This window comes from Colobus angolensis, unplaced genomic scaffold, assembly GCF_000951035.1.
Source record: "Colobus angolensis palliatus isolate OR3802 unplaced genomic scaffold, Cang.pa_1.0 Scaffold2, whole genome shotgun sequence".
NCBI classification, from domain to species: Eukaryota; Metazoa; Chordata; class Mammalia; order Primates; family Cercopithecidae; genus Colobus; species Colobus angolensis.
This window is the reverse complement of record NW_012115154.1, coordinates 26,974,016-26,992,763: the sequence shown is the minus strand read 5'-3', so window position 1 is coordinate 26,992,763 and position 18,748 is coordinate 26,974,016. Positions and strand designations below refer to the sequence as shown.

The 18,748-nt window shown below is 44.1% G+C and overlaps 1 protein-coding gene across 1 annotated transcript in view; it reads right to left on the bottom strand.

Moving 5' to 3' along the window:
* Positions 1 to 5,998, bottom strand: part of WDR60 (WD repeat domain 60) — a 97,694-nt gene extending 91,696 nt beyond the window's left edge. The window contains exon 1 of the mRNA XM_011941603.1: positions 5,829 to 5,998. Coding sequence (XP_011796993.1) covers positions 5,829 to 5,843 — 15 coding nt within the window. The 5' untranslated portion in view covers positions 5,844 to 5,998. The remainder of the gene's footprint in view (positions 1 to 5,828) is intronic.
* Between the last annotated feature and the right edge of the window lie 12,750 nt (positions 5,999 to 18,748).

Below are 18,748 nucleotides of genomic sequence, written 5' to 3'. Positions count from 1 at the left end.
GAGCTAAGGACGTCCCCTCGGCTCCCACCGCCCCAACCCAGAGCTAAGGACGTCCTGCTCCCCCCACTACACCCGGAGCTAAGGAAGTCCCGCTCCCCCCCACACCCGGAGCAAAGGACGTCCCACTCCCCCCCACACCCAGAGCTAAGGACGTCCCGCTCCCACCCACACCCGGAGCTAAATAAGCCGCCTGCTTTATGACCTCTTGACTCAGCATCACCACCAACAGCCATATTACTATTATTCTTATTAGAGAAAGGGTCTCATTCTGCCACCCAGGCTGGATTGCAGTGGTGCTATCATAGCTCACTACAGCCTCGACCTCCTGTGCTCAAGCAATCCTCCCACCTCAGCCTCCTGAGCAGCTGGGGCCACAGAATAGCACCACAATGCCCAGGCTTTCTTTTTTTTTCTTCAGAGATAGGGTCTTGCTATGTTGCCCAAGCTGGCCTTGAACTCCTATCCTCAAGGAGTCCTCCCACCTCAGCCTCCCAAAGTACCAGGATTAGAGACATGAGCCGCCACACCTGGCCAATAGCCATAAATTAACCTACCAATGTCATACACTGGACACCAGAACTCATAACCTACAGTTCAGTGATGGATAACCAATCAATAATCAATAATCAATGTCACTTCTGTAAACCAATGGGATTTCTTGACAAAGTATTTTGTAATCCTCCCCTCTGCTGATTTGCTCCTTTCTCTTTAAACTCAAGCCTCTCCTCTGTTCTCTGGAGCACCTGCCAGTATTTCCCAGGCTGTGGCCCTGATAGTCTCTATAATTAATTTTGCCTGAATTTTCTTTAGGTTAACGACACCAACGTGAATTCTCAGACTTACAGACTGGAATGAGCAGGGCCACTAATGGCCAGAGCAGTGTGCTTCACTCACCCTGTACGGTAACACACCAAACTAGGACACACGCTAAGAGACCCAGAGTGCAAGGCTGGCTCCCACCTTTAGGACCGAGACATAATTTACCTTTTGCTGTCCTCGTTTTTTTCAAAATTGTTTACACTATAAGTTTTAAGTTACCCAATTACTTAGGGCCAAATTATGAAATGCAGCCTATCCAGGTCTTCATTCTATTACCTGACTGTGTAACTGACGCTCCCTGGTAGGAAAAGTGCCCCCAAGAACACGGAAACTAAGAAAACTAGGATGATCAGTTTCCATCGCTGAATTCAAGGTTATTCCCTACAGTCACCGTAATTCACTCACCTAGGCCCTGGCTGGTGACCACACTGGTTGTCTCTAACACTCCGTACTCTGTGTGACAAACGTGGCTGCAGGGAGCACCCGTGTTTTCAGTATGCATGTATTTGCAGATTCAAGTCCCATTTGCAAGCTGCTTTGTCAAAGCGGCAGATGCCTAAAATGCGGACTGCGCTGAGTCTGCTTTGTAGACAGAGCTGACCTCAGGCTGATTCCTTTCTAGACTTGGCTGGCGGATGAGAAGTGTGGGTAAGGGGATGCCAGGCGTTGGAGTGGTGAAACAGATTTCACTCTGTAACTGCAGGCAGGACAGGAAACAGCTGAGCTCCATTTCTGTTTGCACTGAGATGAGCGAGTGTTTTAGGGGAGAACCCGGACTAGGGGAGCTCAAGTGAAAAATTACAAAGGCTGGTCAGTGTAACTGAGATTAGGCTCGCTGTGTCTGCTAGCTGCTATAATTACAGTAGATAGGATTCTATCTTTCCAGAGAGACCGGAACAGAGGCCCTCCTGTCCTTTCTGGTCTTTTCAAAGACACTCCTGAATTGCAGATTTAGACATCTCAAAGGGACAGAGAAGGATTCATAATTTAAGCCCTTTTAAACTCTCTTTAAAAAGGATGTCAGGGACTTATCCTCGGTTGTTGGCTAAAACAGTAAATTATTCTGATAGCCCTAAGCTCTTCCAGACAACCCTGAGCTGGGCTGTCCCAGAGTTGAGCCTTAGGCTGCTAGGAGCCGTGTTAAACTTTCATCAAGAATCAGCACAGGGCTTTGAATGGAGAGTTCATGCCAGAGTTTCTGCGGTTCTCAGGAAGAACCCCACAAGCGGATTAGTGAGGACCAGCCTTGGAAATCCCACCCTATCTACTCTAAAACATTCAGCCTTTCTAAAAACAGAATGAAACGGCATTGCACTGTACCTAAACAGTTCACATCACTAGTACATATCTCACATCAAAATAAAAAGGGTAGAAATTTATTTTAAACTAAGAATAACCTAAAACACAAACATACATGTTTACATTTTTCAAGCTATGATAAATAAATTTCATAACAATAAACTCACACATTACCTATCAATTGTTTGGTATGTAACAAAAAAACTTAGAAATTTCTAAAATTTTCATTGACCATAAAAATGAATAGTCATATGCATTGTAAGTAAGATGAATTAAAGAGTTTTTAAAGAGCTAATATTAAAGAAAATTGTCACCATGCAGGCAGGTATAAAGCCTGCAAAGACACCATTAAGTTTTTTTCAAAAGCTACGACATACTGAAACTTGGTATGACCTCAGTACAAATAAAGAACATAAAACTATTTATATTCATGATAGCAATTATGTGAGCAGCTAAGTACAATGAAACAAACTGAAGGAAAAGCTTGGTGTATACTAAAAGCTATAATACCAGCTGGGCAAGGTGGGTCACGCCTGTAATCCCAGCACTTTGGGAGACTGAGGCAGGCGAATCACCTGAGGTCAAGAGTTCCAGACAAGCCTGACCAACATGGTGAAACCGTCTCTACTAAAAATACAAAAAAAATTAGCCCAGCATAGTGGCACGTGCCTGTAGTAATCTCAGCTACTTGCGAGGCTGAGGCAGGAGAATTGCTTGAACCCAGGAGGCGGAGATTAGAGTGAGCTGAGATCACGCCACTGCACTCCAGCCTGGGGGACAAGAGCGAGACTTCGTCTCAAAAAAAAACAAAAAACAAAACAAAAAAAACCTCTAATACCAAAATAATCCAATACAATTGTATTCCAATAGTCTCATGAAAACTTTATCCTTCCCCTTACCTTATGAAATAGACTATACTAATTAATTCTCTATCACAGCATAATAGATACATAATTAGATTATAATGACCCATGGGTTAACTTTCTAAAAAGTTAAAGACCGATTTGCAATTGAGAACCTATTACAGGAATTGATTAGTTGCCATGAAATATCCAGCTCTGAGGTTCTGTTGCTTTTGCTACTTTAAAAATGTTTATTTACTGGCCGGGCACAGTGGCTCATGCCTATAATCCCAGCACTTTGAGAGGCCGAGGCAGGCGGATCAAGACCAGCCTGGCCAACATGATGAAATCCTGTTTCTGCTAAAAATACAAAAATTAGCCAGGCGTGATGGCACACATCTGTAATCCCAGCTACCTGGGAGGCTGAGACAGGAGGATCACTTGAACCTGGGAGGTGGAGGTTGCAGTGAGCTGAGATCATGCCATTGCACTCCAGCGTGGGCAACAGAGCGAGACTGTTTCAAAAAAAAAGAAGTTTATTTATTAAATATGTATCAGAATAAAACCCCAAGTGATGGTCAAATGTCAAAAATAACAAATGGAAAAAGATCTATAACAAACTACATCCATATTCAGAACATCACAGATAAAGATCCTAAATCTTCTGGAGAGAAAGAAAATGTTACTCACAAAGATATCTCATCAGTCAAACACACTGCTAGAAGACAAAAAGTATACCATCTTCAAAGTTCTGGGAAATTATTTCGCTCTTAGAATTCTATGCTGAGCCAAACTCTTAAACAATCTATCAGTATAATAAGGATATTCTTAGGGCATACAGTTTTCTTCCCACATACACTCTTGTCTAAAAAGGTATGCGATAGGCCAGGCATGGTGGCTCACACCTGTAGTCCCAGCACTTTGGGAGGCCGAGGCAAGAACGCTGCTTGAGCCTGAGACGTGGAGGCTGCAGTGAGCCGTGAGCACGCCACTGCACTCCAGCCTGGGTGAAACAGCAAGACTCTGTCTCAAAAAAAAGAAAAGAAAAAGGTATGTGAGGATATACTCCATCAGAAAAAGCAGGGAGATTTCAAAAAAGAGGAAGACACTTGATCCAAGAAACAGTAGGCCTAACCCGGAAGCACAATGAGAAAGAACTCCCAGGACATAGCTCTGTGCAGGTCTAGAAAACAGTTTGTCCTGATGAGAACATAAAGTCATGAGCTCTTGGAAGAATTTCTTTTAAGAGGATTTCATTAAACAGATAATATGACATTAATAAGCTAGAAGATCATCCTAGGGTTTAAAAATTTTAAACAGCATATGTTCTTTTTTGCCAAAAAGAAAAAAAAAAGGCAAATAGGACCATTTAAGAAAGACATGCCATTGTGGTACATTAACTGAATGTAAGAAAAGATGATCCCTTTGACCCTGACACCAGACAGGGTCAGGAAATTAGTGGGTTTAGGGAGAAATGGAGAGTGTAGGGCAGTAGCTTCCTAATCTTAACTAGGGGAAAGTTAAAAAATATTATCTAAGGTTGGCTGGGCGTGGTGGCTCACGCCTGTAATCCCAGCACTTTGGGAGGCCAAGGCAGGCGGATCACCTGAGGTCGGGAGTGCGAGACCAGCCTGACCAACATGGAGAAAGCCCATCTCTACTAAAAATACAAAAATTAGCCGGGCATGGTGGCGCATGTCTGTAATCCCAGCCACTCGGGAGGCTGAGGCAGGAAAATCGCTAGAACCCGGGAGTTGGAGGTTGCAGTAAGCAGAGATCGCGCCACTGTACTCCAGCCTGGGCGACAGATGGGAATTATCTTTAAAAAAAAAAACCCAAGCCAGGAGATCGAGACCATCCTGGCCAACATGGTGAAACCTCATCTCTACTAAAAATACAAAAAATTAGCTGGGCGTGCTGGCGCACGCCTGTAATCCCAGCTACTCAGGAGGCTGAGGCAGGAGAATCGCTTGAACCCTGGAGGCGGGGGTTGCAGTGAGCCAAGTTCGCGCCACTGCACTCCAGGCTGGTGACAGAGTGAGACTCCGTCTCAAAAACAACAACAACAACAAAACACCCTAAGGTTGATGTAACAGAAAATACAAATTAAGGAATATTATTCAACACATAAAGGTAAGTGATAGGGGAAAAAATAATAGGAGTGAAGGTAGAAGAAAATGTATGCAAACTAAATTACTCATCTTTTGGTGGGGAATCAATAGACAACAGAATAATACAGTAATATTTAACATTTATTGAGTGTTAATGAAAGCAGGCATTGGTTTGGTCTATGCACTTTTACACATAACATCTCACTTAATCTTCTTAAACACCCTATAATGCTGCCATTATTATTCTGCCCACTGAATGAACTAGGAAACAAGAGCTGTTAAGTAATTTTGCCAAGGTCATACAAGTAAAAACAAAAGCCAGAATTCAAACTCAGGCACCCAGGCTGCACTCTCTCAACCTCTTAAACTGTGACAAGTCATATTTAAACTTAAATCAGCTAAAATTGAATAAAATTTTAAACGTGGCTCCTCCGCCACCCCGGCCCCGCAGCAGGGGCCGAGGCCGCCCCCAGGCTGGGCGCGAGAGACCGGCCGCGGCGGCGACCGCAGGGCTGAGGCTGCACACACCGCCTCTCCCGACCGCCTGGAGCCCGGCGACCGGCCAGCCCTCGCGCCGACGGCCAGCTGCGGCTCCATATCCCTTCCTGCCTCGGAGGCACCGCGGCTCCTCCGGGAAGCCCCGGCCCGGTCGAGAGAACCGCTGCGCAGAGGGAGGGCGGCGGCGGCGCTGCTAGCGACGCTCGGAAGAGTCCGCGAAGCTCCACCGCCCCTCGCCCAGACCCAGCGCCCCACCGACCTTTCCGGGTTCCATTGCTTCTCGCAGGCCCCGGGCAGCCGCGGTGTCCTCGGCCCCGGCAAGGCGTGGCCCACCCGGCCACCTGTAGCCCCGCACACTTCGGGAGGCGCGTCCTAACGCCTAGCAACCGGCAGGCAGGAGCAGCAGAGGGCCGAGCGGCCCTGCCCAGCGTGCCCTGCGGTCTCTCACAGTGCGCCTGCGCATTCCCGGCATTTTAACACCTGGCAGGCAGGAGCAGGGGAAGGCCGAGTGGTCGCTGCTCGGCGGGTCCGCGGCCCCTCCCAATGCGCCTGCGCTTCCCGGGCTCCTAGCAACCGCCAGGCAGGAGCAGCAGAGGACCGAGCGGTCGTTGGGCTCCCCAAGGGACAGGTGCAGTACCCCCTGACTTGGGGTGCCGGGGCTCTCGTCTCGCCCCAACCCGCCCCGGATTCCCGCGGGACAGGACCGACAGTCGGGGAAGATAAAAAGGGAGAGCAGATCTTGGGAAGAGCTTTACATTTGAATAAGGCTTTACACTTAACCGATTATATTCCCATATGTCATCTTTTGATATAAACAAGCAGTAAGGTAGGCAGGACTCCACGTTGAGAGACTATTTTTATACAACACGTAAGGGAAAATCAAAAACTCTCAGGACCCCCGAACTCCTTCAGCCAAAGGGAAAGTTAGGCCTGAAAGCCTGAAACCGCCTTTCCAAAATTATGACTAAGACAGTGAAAGAGATGTCACTTCACCCACAGCACCTTGCTTCTAACCTCCAAGGTGTGCTTGTTCCTTCCTGGCAGTAGGCTGAACTAACTTTGGGAGAAACTTTATAGTTTATAAACACAGACAGTAACAATCCTTTCCCAAAGCAGGCCTTCTTCTTGTCTGGGAACTTGATTGCCTTTGTAGGACTGATGTTAGCCACGAGCTTAGAAATTATGGTTTAGAAGTCATGCAGCTGTAAGCTGGAGGCTACAATATTCTGACCCTCCCTAAACTGCTCCTAAGATCAGTGTTTGAGATATTTTGCAGACCCTGAACTTCATGGATCAGCTGGCACCACCCAGATCAATAAACTGGCTCATCTGACCTTGTGGCCCTCACCCAGGAACTGATGAGGGCAAGAAGACAGCTTTGACTCCCTATGATTTCATCTCTGACCAATCAGCACTCCTGGCTCACTAGTTTACCCCAACCCAAGTTACCCTTGAAAACTCTGATCCCTGAATGCTTCAATGCTTGAGGAGACTGATTTGAGTAATAATAAAACTCTAGTCTCCTGCACAGCCAGCTCTGTGTGAATTACTCTTTCTCTATTGCAATTCCCCTATCTTGATCAGCTCTGTCTAGGCAGCGGGCAAGGTGAACCCCTTGGGTGGTTACAAGCCAAGTCACCCAACACCCTCTTCCAAATGCACAGCTGTTGCTTCGCAAGCTGCAAGACTCCTGCCAGCCAGGCCCCCGTGAAGGCAGGGCCGGGCACCTCGGCCGCCACAAGTCTCCCAGGCGTAAATGTTTTGCTGGCCTGGAAACCTTTCAAGATGTGTGTCCTCCTTTAAACAAAGACATGCCAATTGTAACTTTAGATCTGCAGTTTAAGTCTGAAACCACCTCTGCAAGAATTAGAACTGAGAAAATTATGACAGTGAAAGAGATCTGACCTGACTCCATCTTGCTTCTAACCTCCTAGCTGTCCTTGTCCATTCCTGGTTGTAGGATAGTTTACCTTTGAAAGAAAGATAACAGCCCTTTCCCAAAATGAACCCCTTCTTTTTCTGTTTTTTGTTATTATACTTTAAATTCCGGGGTACATGTGCAGAACGTGAAGGTTTGTTACATAGGTATACATGTGCCATGGTGGTTTGCTGCACCCATCAACCCATCATCTACATTAGGTATTTCTCCTAATGCTATCCCTCTCCTATCCCCCCACCCCCCGACAGGCCCTATGTGTGATGTTCCCCTCCCTGTATCCATGTGTTCTCATTATTCAACTCCCACTTATGAGTGAGAACATGTGGTGTTTGGTTTTCTGTTCTTGTGATAGTTTGCTGAGAATGATGCAAACCCCCTTCTTGCTGGGGACTAGATGGCCTTTGGAGGACTAACAAATGAGCCATGAGATTAGAAATTATGGTTTAGGAGTGCTGCAGCTAAAGGCCACAAGATTCTAAACCTCCCCAATTACTCCTACGGATAACATCACTATTGTAAAACCTAAGATTGGTGCCTGAGACATTTTCAGTCCCTGTACTCAATGGGTCGGCTGGTGTAACCCAGATGGATAAATTGGCTCATCTGGTCTTGTGGCCCCCACTCAGGAACTGACTCAGCCCAAGAAGACAGCTTCGACTGCCCGATTTCATCTCCAATCCTACCTATCAGTGCTCCCCACTTCTCAACCCCCCACCCACTAAATGATCCTTAAAACTCCAATCCTCAAATTTTGGGGGACACTGATTTGAGCACTAATAAAACTCTAGGCCGGGCGTGGTGGCTCATGCCTGTAATCCCAGCACTGTGGGAGGCTGAGGCAGGCAGATCACCTGAGGTCAGGAGTTTGAGACCAGCCTGATCAACATGAAGAAACTCCATCCCTACTAAAAATACCAACTTAGCCAGGCATGGTGGCACATGCCTGTAATCCCAGCTACTCGGGGGCTGAGGCAGGAGAATCTCTTGAACCCAGGAAGGGGAGGTTGTGGTGAGCCGAGATTGCGCCATTGCACTCCAGCCTGGGGAACAAGAGCAAAACTCCATCTCCTTGCAGCAGGCAAGGAGAACCTGTTGGGTGGTTACAAGTGCAGCTCATAAAAACTAAGGTCTAAAACGAAAGACTGTTCAACTTCACACTGATAAAGTAGATTACAAGTGTGGACAAAAAGAGTCAACTCAGTAAAATACTTAGAGAGATTTATCCTGGGCCAAATATGAGTGACCAATGGCCCATGATACAGCCCCAGGAGAGCCTGAGGACATGTGGCCAAGGTGGTCAGGGTACAAGTCAGTTTTATACATTTTAAGGAGACATGAGACATCAATCAATACATCTAAGATGTACATTGGTTCGTCTGGAAAGGGGGGACAAGAAGGCGGGACAGTATGGCATCTTCAAAGTCATAGTCTGATTCAAAAGTCTCTGATTGGCAGTTAGTTGAAAGAGTTATTATCAATAGAAAAGACCAGGCACAGTGGCTCACGCCTGTAATCCCAGCACTTTGAGAGGCCAAGGTGGGCGGATAACGAGGTCATGAGATCGAGACCATCCTGGCTAACACAGTAAAACCTCGTCTCTACTAAAAATACAAAAAATTAGCTGGGCATGGTGGTGGGTGCCTGTAGTCCCAGCTACTCAGGAGGCTGAGGCAGGAGAATGGTGTGAACCCGGGAGGCAGAGCTTGCAGTGAGCCGAGATCGTGCCACTGCACTCCAGCCTGGGCGACAGAGTGAGACTCTGTCTCAATAAATAAATAAATAAATAAAAAGAAAGGAATGTATGGGTTACCACAGGTTGTGGAGACCAAGAAAACCTTGGTCACCACGTGCAGATGAGGCCTCCGGGTAGCAGGCTTCAGAGAGAATCGATTGTAAATGCTTCTTACCAGTCTTAACCCCGTTCCGTCTGTGATTCAAAAAGGGAGGAGGGTATCATGAGGCACGTCCGTCTCCCTCTTTCCATCACGTCCTGAACTAGTTCTTCGGGTTAAGTTTGGAATGCCCTCGGCCAAAGAGGAGTGGTCCATTCGGATGGTTGGGGGGGGGTCTTAGAATTTTATTTTTGGTTTACATCCTCCCCTTGTGGCCAACATTTGTCAGAGGCAACACCAGTGGCCACTGAGCTTTTATTTTGTTCCATAGCATTGCCAGGGTGACATGGCTGCCTGCCCTGGATCTGTCCTGTCTCTGGATAGGACACCCTGTGGCCAAGAGACTTAGAGTCAAAAGACTTGTAGCCAATTAAAATGTTCTAGGCCAAATGGGAATGGACACAGACCAGCATTCATTAACCCTTAAAAATTTCAGTAAAAAGCCAACAAAAAGCCAAGGGCACAGGTACAAACCTGACTGAACTACTGTAATCTTGGTTTTAGTTATAGACTTACAGTAATCAGCTATACAGAACATAAGCATTGATAAAACCTTTTAAGCTAAGGATTTTTAGAGACTTTTGTTGTGCTGCAATGCTTTTTATGGTCCTTTAGTAATCTGTCTTATAACAGCTGATAAACTTTTTAATTTTTATTTTATTTTATTTTTTTGAGATGAAGTCTCACTCTGGCCCCCCAGGCTGGAGTGTAGGGGCACCATCTCAGCTCACTGCAACCTCTGCCTCCAGGGTTCAAGCGATTCTCCTGCCTCAGCCTCCCAAGTAGCTGGGATTGCAGGCACCCTTCCACCACGCCTGGCTAATTTTTGTAGTTTTGGTAGAGACAGGGTTTCCCATGTTGGCCAGGATGGTCTCAAACTCCTGACATTGTGATCCACCCACCTCAGCCTCCCAAAGTGCTGGGATTACAGGTGTGAGCCACCACGGCTGGCCGGTCTGAACTAATTCTCTCCCTCAAAACCAGCCCTTACAGGCTGGGCGTAGTGGCTCACAACTGTAATCCCAACACTTTGGGAGGCCAAGGCGGGCAGATCACAAGGTCAGGAATTCCAGACCAGGCTGGTCAACATGGTAAAACCTCGTCTCCACTCAAAAAACAAAAATTAGCCAGGTGTGGTGGTGGGCACCTGCAATCCCAGCTACTCAGGAGGCTGAGGCAGGAGAAATGCTTGAAACTAGGAGGCAGAGGCTGCAGTGAGCCAAAATCAGGCCACTGCATTCCAGCCTGGGTGACAAGAGCAAAACTCCATTAAAACAGAACAAACAAACAAACAAACACAAACAAAACCAGCCCTTACAATCTCAGGGACCCAGCTATTCTGCTAAAGTCCCTGGTCCTAGAGGGAGGGTGCTTGTATAGTCTTAGCAGCGGGGCATTGGCCATGAAAACCAGGCAGGCACAGTGGAATGTCCAGGGGCCAGTACTGTATCTCTCCAGAATTCCGTGATTCTGGCTTCCTTGGAGGTAAAACAAGAAGAGATAAATAACATTAATAATTTGACAATCAAAAGGGTATTTGTGTGTCAGAACAGAAAAAAGAACCTATTCTGCTGGGGCACCAACTATAAATATGAAGAAAATTTATAGCCTGGTGTTGTTTAGAGGATTCTTGCAGCCCAGAGATAATTCGTGATTCAATCTGCACTCAAAAACAGAAGTCACGACTGTCATCAGTAACAAGTGTTATGCTTTTCATTTGACTCAATTTCTCTCTAGCTCTCCTCTTCTAACAGACATTATAGTAAGACCAATTTCTGTGGAAAAATATGTCTTAGTCTTATGATACTTGGCCTGATGATTTGCATAAAGTGCAGCAAGAACCAATTGACTATAAAGGCTCTTTTTAAGTTGGCTTTGCTAGAACTTTATCTAAAAATATGTTATTCCTTTTTTTTTTTTTTTTTGAGACAGTTTTGCTCTTGTTACCCAGACTGGAGCACAATGGTACGATCTTGGCTCACTGCAACCTCTCCGCCTCCTGGGTTCAACCAATTCTCCTGCCTCAGCCTCCTGAGTAACTGGGATTTCAGGCGCCACCACCACACTCAGCTAATTTTTGTACTTTTTGTAGAGACGGGGTTTTGCCATGTTGCCCAGGCTAGTTTTGAACTCCTGAGCTCAAACAATTCACCTGCCTCAGCCTCCCAACATGCTGGGATTGAAGGCGTGAGTCACCATGACCAGCCAAAAATATGTTATTCTAGTCAAAGCCCTGCTAAAACAACCAGTGTCTCCAATTATCCTGTTTCAAAACAAAAGGCTCTGACTAAATGTATGTGAATAACTATACTATCATAAAATCACAAATAACTTGCAAATTTAGTCAAACTGAGATAGAAAGGTAAATTTGTTCACAAAACCCAATTGCTCTAAACTGTAAATAACTCAAAAGAAAATTATTTCCTTGACTCTTGTTTAACAAGAGCAGCAGACTGCCAAACAAGATGTCATTTGTTCCTCTGGAAACTGTCATTCACGACCAAGCAGCCCTTGTTGGATGAGAGCTGTTTATCCGGCTCCGTAGACTCCAGCAGCTCCTCAGTTAGTCCTGGGGAAAAACAGGCTCCCTACTCATGAGCATCTCCTCCTTGCAGCCCCAGGCAACAAGATCCTATGCAAACTATTTTTATTTTATTATGGAACTCCTTTTTTGGCACCATTAGTCCTATTAGCATAGGGATAGCTTCAGTTAACATTCCATAGCAAGTGGAAACTCTCCAGTGCAAAGGCCCAGGAGTCATTGGGAAGTGCCCACAGGTTTCTGCCATAAGCCCCGGTAAATGCTCCAAAGAGGGCTATGAAGTGGAGGATTTGTCCCAAGCAAAACTCCAGCTTCTACCCTACGTTCTGTGAGCTCGGGCAGTCTTACTACTTCCCATTTAACATGTACAGTTGATGGCAGTGGCTGATGCCATCACAGCAGCTGCAGCAGGGAGGCCTGGCTGGGGCTGCACACTCCATGAAGCTGGTTGGAGCCACATCCCTTCTGAGTTGGGACGGGAGCTCTGTGGGTGTTCCCACAACCTCCTAAACTGTGGCTGTGGATTTGTGCCTCCCTGTGCTTTTGCCATGGAGTGGGGGAACAAGCAGGATCTGCCCTCCCAGGTGCAGCTACAGCAGTTGGACCTACACTTGCAGACCTGGGCCTCCCACTTCCTGGAGTAGGCAGGAGCTGGGAACAAGCAAGAGCCCTGAGCCCTTCCGAGTCGGTGGGGTGGGGCCTCCCAGGTGCAGCTGTGGCCACCCTCCCAGGTGCAGGACCCTGTGTCTCTGTAGCCTGCACCCTCAGGGGCCCCAGGAAAGACCTCCTCTCCCCGCTCCCCATCTCTGCAGGCTCAGGGGTGTCTGCTCCCACTGCCTGGGCTCTCTCTGCTCCTAGCGCCTACTCCAATCTCTGAGCAGGGGTTGGGGCCATGAATGGCAGTGGGAGGCAGATTGATTCCTGGGCAAAAGGGGCCAGGCCCCCAGTAAGGCCCCACCTCTAGGTCAGGGAGGGCCTGAAGGCTGGAGACCAGGCTGCCAGTCCTATGCGCCAGAGTGGGGGCTCACGGTGCCTCTTTGGGGCTGCCCTTGGCCACCCATGGACCAATCAGGATGCACTTCCTCCCCTCTGAGGTCCATAAAAGCCCTGGGCTCAGCCACAGCAGGGCAGAGGAGGAAGAAGAGTACCCTCTCTGTTGAGAGCTGCAGAGAGACAACCTGACAGCAGAGAGGAGCCACCCTCTCCAGAGCCTCCTCTCCACTGAGAGCTGTGGACGTCGGGACGACCAGCCGCAGAGCAGAGCTGCCTTCTCCAGGGCCTCCTCTCTGTAAGAACTAAAGACTCCACACAGATGACCTGCTTACAGAGACGAGCTATCCACTGTGGGTCTCCTCTGAGCTGCTGTAACACTCAACAAAGTTCATGTTAGTGTTGTTTACCCTCCACTTGTCTGTGTACCTCATTCTTCCCGGATGCAGGGAAAGATCTTGAGCAAAGGCACAGCAGTCACAGAGGTTTCCATCCAGAAAATCAAACCCCCAAAGATCCTGTAATACAATCAACACTTCTCAAAGGGCAGACTGACATGCCTTCAGTTGGATACTGCTAGATAGGGAAAACATCCCTCAGCCAGATACAATATCCATTTTCATATGACGTTTAGGTAAGAGTCACAACTACATTTCATAAAACTTATTTAAACATCTCAAATTTCATAGTCCTATAAATCTGTACATGTTTATATTCCCATGCCAGGAACTTTTCTTCTCTACCCACAGACCATTTTACCTTTTCTAGTAAAAAGGGATTTGGGTTCCCAACGGGGAGCTGAGCCAAAGGACTCAGGCCCTTTTGTCAATCATCATCTTAACATGCCTCAATGTAAGCTTTCTCATTATAACCTTTGCCTTTTGATTTTTCTTAAAATTTCTCCAATCTAGGTCAAACACAGAAAACTTGTGCAGGGCCCTTTCATGCTGGGGGAATAGCAGGGGTTCCCTTTGGTCCACCCAATTTTTGATGGTGTCATAAAGACCTTTGTTTTAACCCCATCAGTTTTTATTTATTTCATTTCTTAAAAACCATCTAAAGATTTCCATCACCCTTCTGGGGTGAGTCCTTTAACTCCCTTTTGCCTTTCCCATTTTTTTTTTTTTTGTAACTGCCCTAATGTTTAATTAAGCATCTGTAAGACTCATGGGGGACAGAAAATTTGATAAGGCTTCTCAAGCAGTAATATCACCGAAGGTGCCCGCATAAAATGGGCCCTTTTACCCTCAACATTTACCATGACCTGGGTAATAGACATATTCAGGGGGAGAATATCCCAGTCATCACAAATCCAGTCCCACATGGTTTATATATAAAGCATATCAGCTGCTTCATCCACAGTGCTCCACTTAGCATTTTATAGGGAGAGTTGAGCAGTTCCCTTCTCAGGACAAACAGACTTTACAGTGACAATTATCCAGTCCACTAGGCTGTTCATTCTCCCAGGAATAACCTCTTGTGCAATTGGATCACATATATCCCTCAGGGATTGTTTAACAGTGAGCTGTGGGTCCTACATCATCGCAATCATGCTCTTTCATTCTGTAGCATTTAAAGATACTGTCCACATCTGTCTTTAAAATGAAAGATACTGTCCATTGGATACTGTCCAATACAGTAGTTATTTTTACAATCTATTATAATAAATGTTTCTCAAGAAGCTCATGATACCAATCTAAAAATAGAACAATCCTTTACATCACACCCTCTAGTTTTAATAGTTACTTGATTTTGCCCTTCCCCCACACTGACTGTCTTCTTAGTAACCACAGGTCTTAGAAGTCACTTTTGTTGCCTTGGCTAAATTTTTCCTTTTGTGGGTAGCTTTGAGGCTAGTGACTGAGCTGAGACAGATCCACATGGGAGCATGGTCCAGTGTTAAGGCCCAATCCAGCACCGTTTTACTTTCATTTTAGCTATTACAGAAAACAATAACCAAGGGATAAATATTTTGCTTTTTATTATTTTGAATTTCCTTATGCACTCAGTGAGCTAACTTCCTGGGAGTATGAGTATGATCTGTCTCTGAATCCCACTGGTAGCTTTTACCTTCAGGAACAGAATGTAGCCCAGCTGCAGCTCCTTAAGAAGGGTGACCACATGGCCACCCAGGAGGCAAAGGTTTCTTATTCCACATCTTTTTTTTTTTTTCTGTATCCATTTGGTTTCATCTATATAATTTTTTCCTTATTTTAAAGGAAATATTAAAGAGTTTAAGGTTTAAGAGTCACTATATAAAGTGACTTTTAAATAGTCTCTAAACTAGAAAAAAATACATTTTCTTTAGCAAAAGCCACATCTTTGTGTTTGTATAAACTTCATCAGAAACACCACTTACTCTCCTACTAGTTTAATTCTTAGTAACCCAAATTCCCAGTGAAAAAAACTGAGGTTACTTAATTTAACATTACATGACTTTAAGATTTTAAACTACTGGACAGAATTTTGAGATTAAATTTACCAAATTAATTTTACCAAATATTACTAAAGTGACGAGAACAAAAAGGCATCAGAGCTAGCTTTTATGAGTCTGATAAGCACTTACTTTTCTTTAAGTCAATTAATGAGAACTCTTTCACATAGTTTGGTAGTGAACTATCACTTTCACAAGACACATATAAACATACAGATATTACAGACATACAGATAAAGGAAGATCCAAAAGATTTTTCATTTGCCTGTTTTCAAAAATTCTCTCCCTTACCTTAGATTATTAATTTTTAAAAAGCCAACAAAAGGTAAAGTAGCCAACAAAAGGAGAAGGAGAGAGTTACTATCCCAGGCCTTCTCAAAAGAGCTGAAGCAGCAGGGTACAGTAGAAGTGTGCTTCTGAGACATCAATCCGAAGAATGTTTCAAAGAGAAACAGATTATAGAATTTAAAACTTAAGGACTTCTTGCATTAAGAGTAATTCAGTATTTTCAAAAAATCTTGTTCTAACCAATTCTTTAGTTTTGTACAAGTGTATTTCAATGAGTCCAATATCTATAATAAAAACTATTATAATTTCTTTTCATTATAGTCAATTTAGTTATATAACTTTAAAATTTTCCTTTTTTCACTAACTGTATTGCTACTTACATAGACCATTCACAACACGCTTGAGCTTTCTGGTTTGTCTTAAATATCCCTCTTTCTTGAACAACCATTTCATTTTAGGACAAAAATTCACCATATAAGATTCTTTCTCATAAAAACTTTTCTTTTATCTTCTTACCAAAAAATCATCTTTATACCTAAAACTTCCTTTACAACTCTCCTATTTCTTGGTTCCTTTTACCTTGTTTTGTTTTATTTATTTATTTTTGAGATGGAGTTTTGCTCTGCTGCCCAGGCTGGAGTGCAGTGGTGCAATCTCAGCTCACTACAACTTCTGCCTCCCAGGTTCAAGTGATTCTCCTGCCTCAGCCTCCCAAGCAGTTGGGACTACAGGTGTGCACCACCACGCCCAGCTAATTTTTGTATTTTTCTACAGATGGGATTTTACTATGTTGCCCAGGCTGGTCTCAAACTCCTACTCTCAAGTGATCTGCCTGCCTTGGCCTCCCAGAGTGCTGGAACTACAGGCGTGAGCCACCACGCCCAGCCTACATAGTTTTATATGTAACCTTTAGATAACCTTTGAAGTAGACAAAAATTCTTCACCATCTAATAAGAACACATTTTTTAATGTTCTCCTATAATTTTTAAATTGGAAATCCCAGACATTTAATTAATATTTATTATTTAATATAACTTTAAATTATAAATTATGACAAGTTTATTTACAAGCATTTGTTCTGTTACATTTACCTGATTTATTTAATAGTTTATCTAGATTACTTATGAAAACTGTGATAGTCATTATTTAAAGTTATTTCCCTGTAAACCATCCGTATAGCCTGTGAATTACAGGCATTTACCTAAGCAATAAAGTTAAGGTTAAGTACATAGGCATTTTACTAGTAACTTGAGATTTAGCTGTTTTCATTAAACCTACAATGTTAAATGTCTTCAAAAATTACACAAGCAACAATCATTCTGTTTTAGGCTTGATTTAGAGTTTTACAACCCTTATGGCAAATTTTGACTCCTTATAGTATTCTGCAGGGTTAAGCATGAAACCACTTATCAATAAATGCAAACAAAAATGTTGCCAGTTCCTCCATTACTAATATTACTTTACCAACAATTTTAAAACCAACTTATCAATTAAAGATTTTACTTAAGTCACGTGAACTTGAGAAGCATTTGGGCTTACTATTTAATTTACGAGTACTCTTTACCTTTAAACCAGTTTGGTATCTTGTGGCCAAAAATACACAACACACTCATCATACAAAAAAAATCCTATAGCTTTTACTTCAGAACTCTAGCCATGAGATATAAATACAAACTTACTGGTTTATAAAACAACGAAAACAACAACAATAAACCAGTTAGATCCAAACAGTGATTTTTTTTTTATTATTGTACTTTAAGTTCTAGGGTACCTGTGCACAACGTGCAGGTTTGTTACGTATGTATACATGTGCCATGTTGGTTTGCTGCACCCATTAACTCATCATTTACATTAGGTATATCTCCTAATGCTATCGCTCACCCCTCCCCCCACCCCATGACAGGCCCTGGTGTGTGATGTTCCCCTTCCTGTGTCCAAGTGTTCTCCTTGTTCAAGTCCCACCTATGAGTGAGAACATGCAGTGTTTGGTTTTTTGTCCTTGCGATAGTGTGCTGAGAATGATGGTTTCCAGCTTCATCCATGTCCCTCCAATGACATGAACTGATCCTTTTTTATGGCTGAATAGTATTCCATGGTGTATATGTGCCACATTTTCTTAATCCAGTCTATCATTGATGGATATTTGGGTTGGTTTCAAGTCTTTGCTATTGTGAATAGTGCCACAATAAACATATGTGTGCATGTGTCTTTATAGTAGCACGATTTATAATCCTTTGGGTATATATCCAGTAATGGGATGGCTGGGTCAATTGGTATTTCTAGTTCTAGTACCTTGAGGAATCGCCACACTGTCTTCCACAATGTTTGAACTAGTTTGCAGTCTCACCAGCAGTGTAAAACTGTTCCTATTTCTCCACAGCCTCTCCAGCACTTATTGTTTCCTGACTTTTTAATGATTGCCATTCTAACTGGTGTGCAATGGTATCTCGTTGTGGTTTTGATTTGCATTTCTCTGATGGCTAGTGATGATGAGCATTTTTTCATGTGTCTGTTGGCTGCATAAATGTCTTCTTTTGAGAAGTGTCTGTTCATATCCTTTGCCCACTTTTTGATTTTTTTTTATTTTTTCTTGTAAATTTGTTTGAGTTCTTTGTAGATTCTGGATATTAGCCCTTTGTCAGATGAGTAGATTGCAAAAATTTTCTCCCATTCTGTAGGTTGCCTGCTCACTGATGGTAGTTTCTTTTTCTGTGCAGAAGCTCTTTAGTTTAATTAGATCCCATTTGTCAATTTTGGCTTTTGTTGCCATTGTTTTTGGTGTTTTAGACATGAAGTCCTGCCCATGCCTATGTCCTGAATGGTATTGCCTAGGTTTTCTTCTAGGGTTTTTATGGTTTTAGGTCTAATATTTAAGTCTTTAATCCCCCTTGAATTAATTTTTGTATAAGGTGTAAGGAAGGGATCCAGTTTTAGCTTTCTACATATGGCTAGCCAGTTTTCCCAGTACCATTTATTAAATAGGGAATCCTTTCCCCATTTCTTGTTTTTGTCAGGTTTGTCAAAGATCAGATGGTTGTAGATGTGTGGTATTATTTCTGAGGGCTCTGTTCTGTTCCATTGGTCTATATCTCTG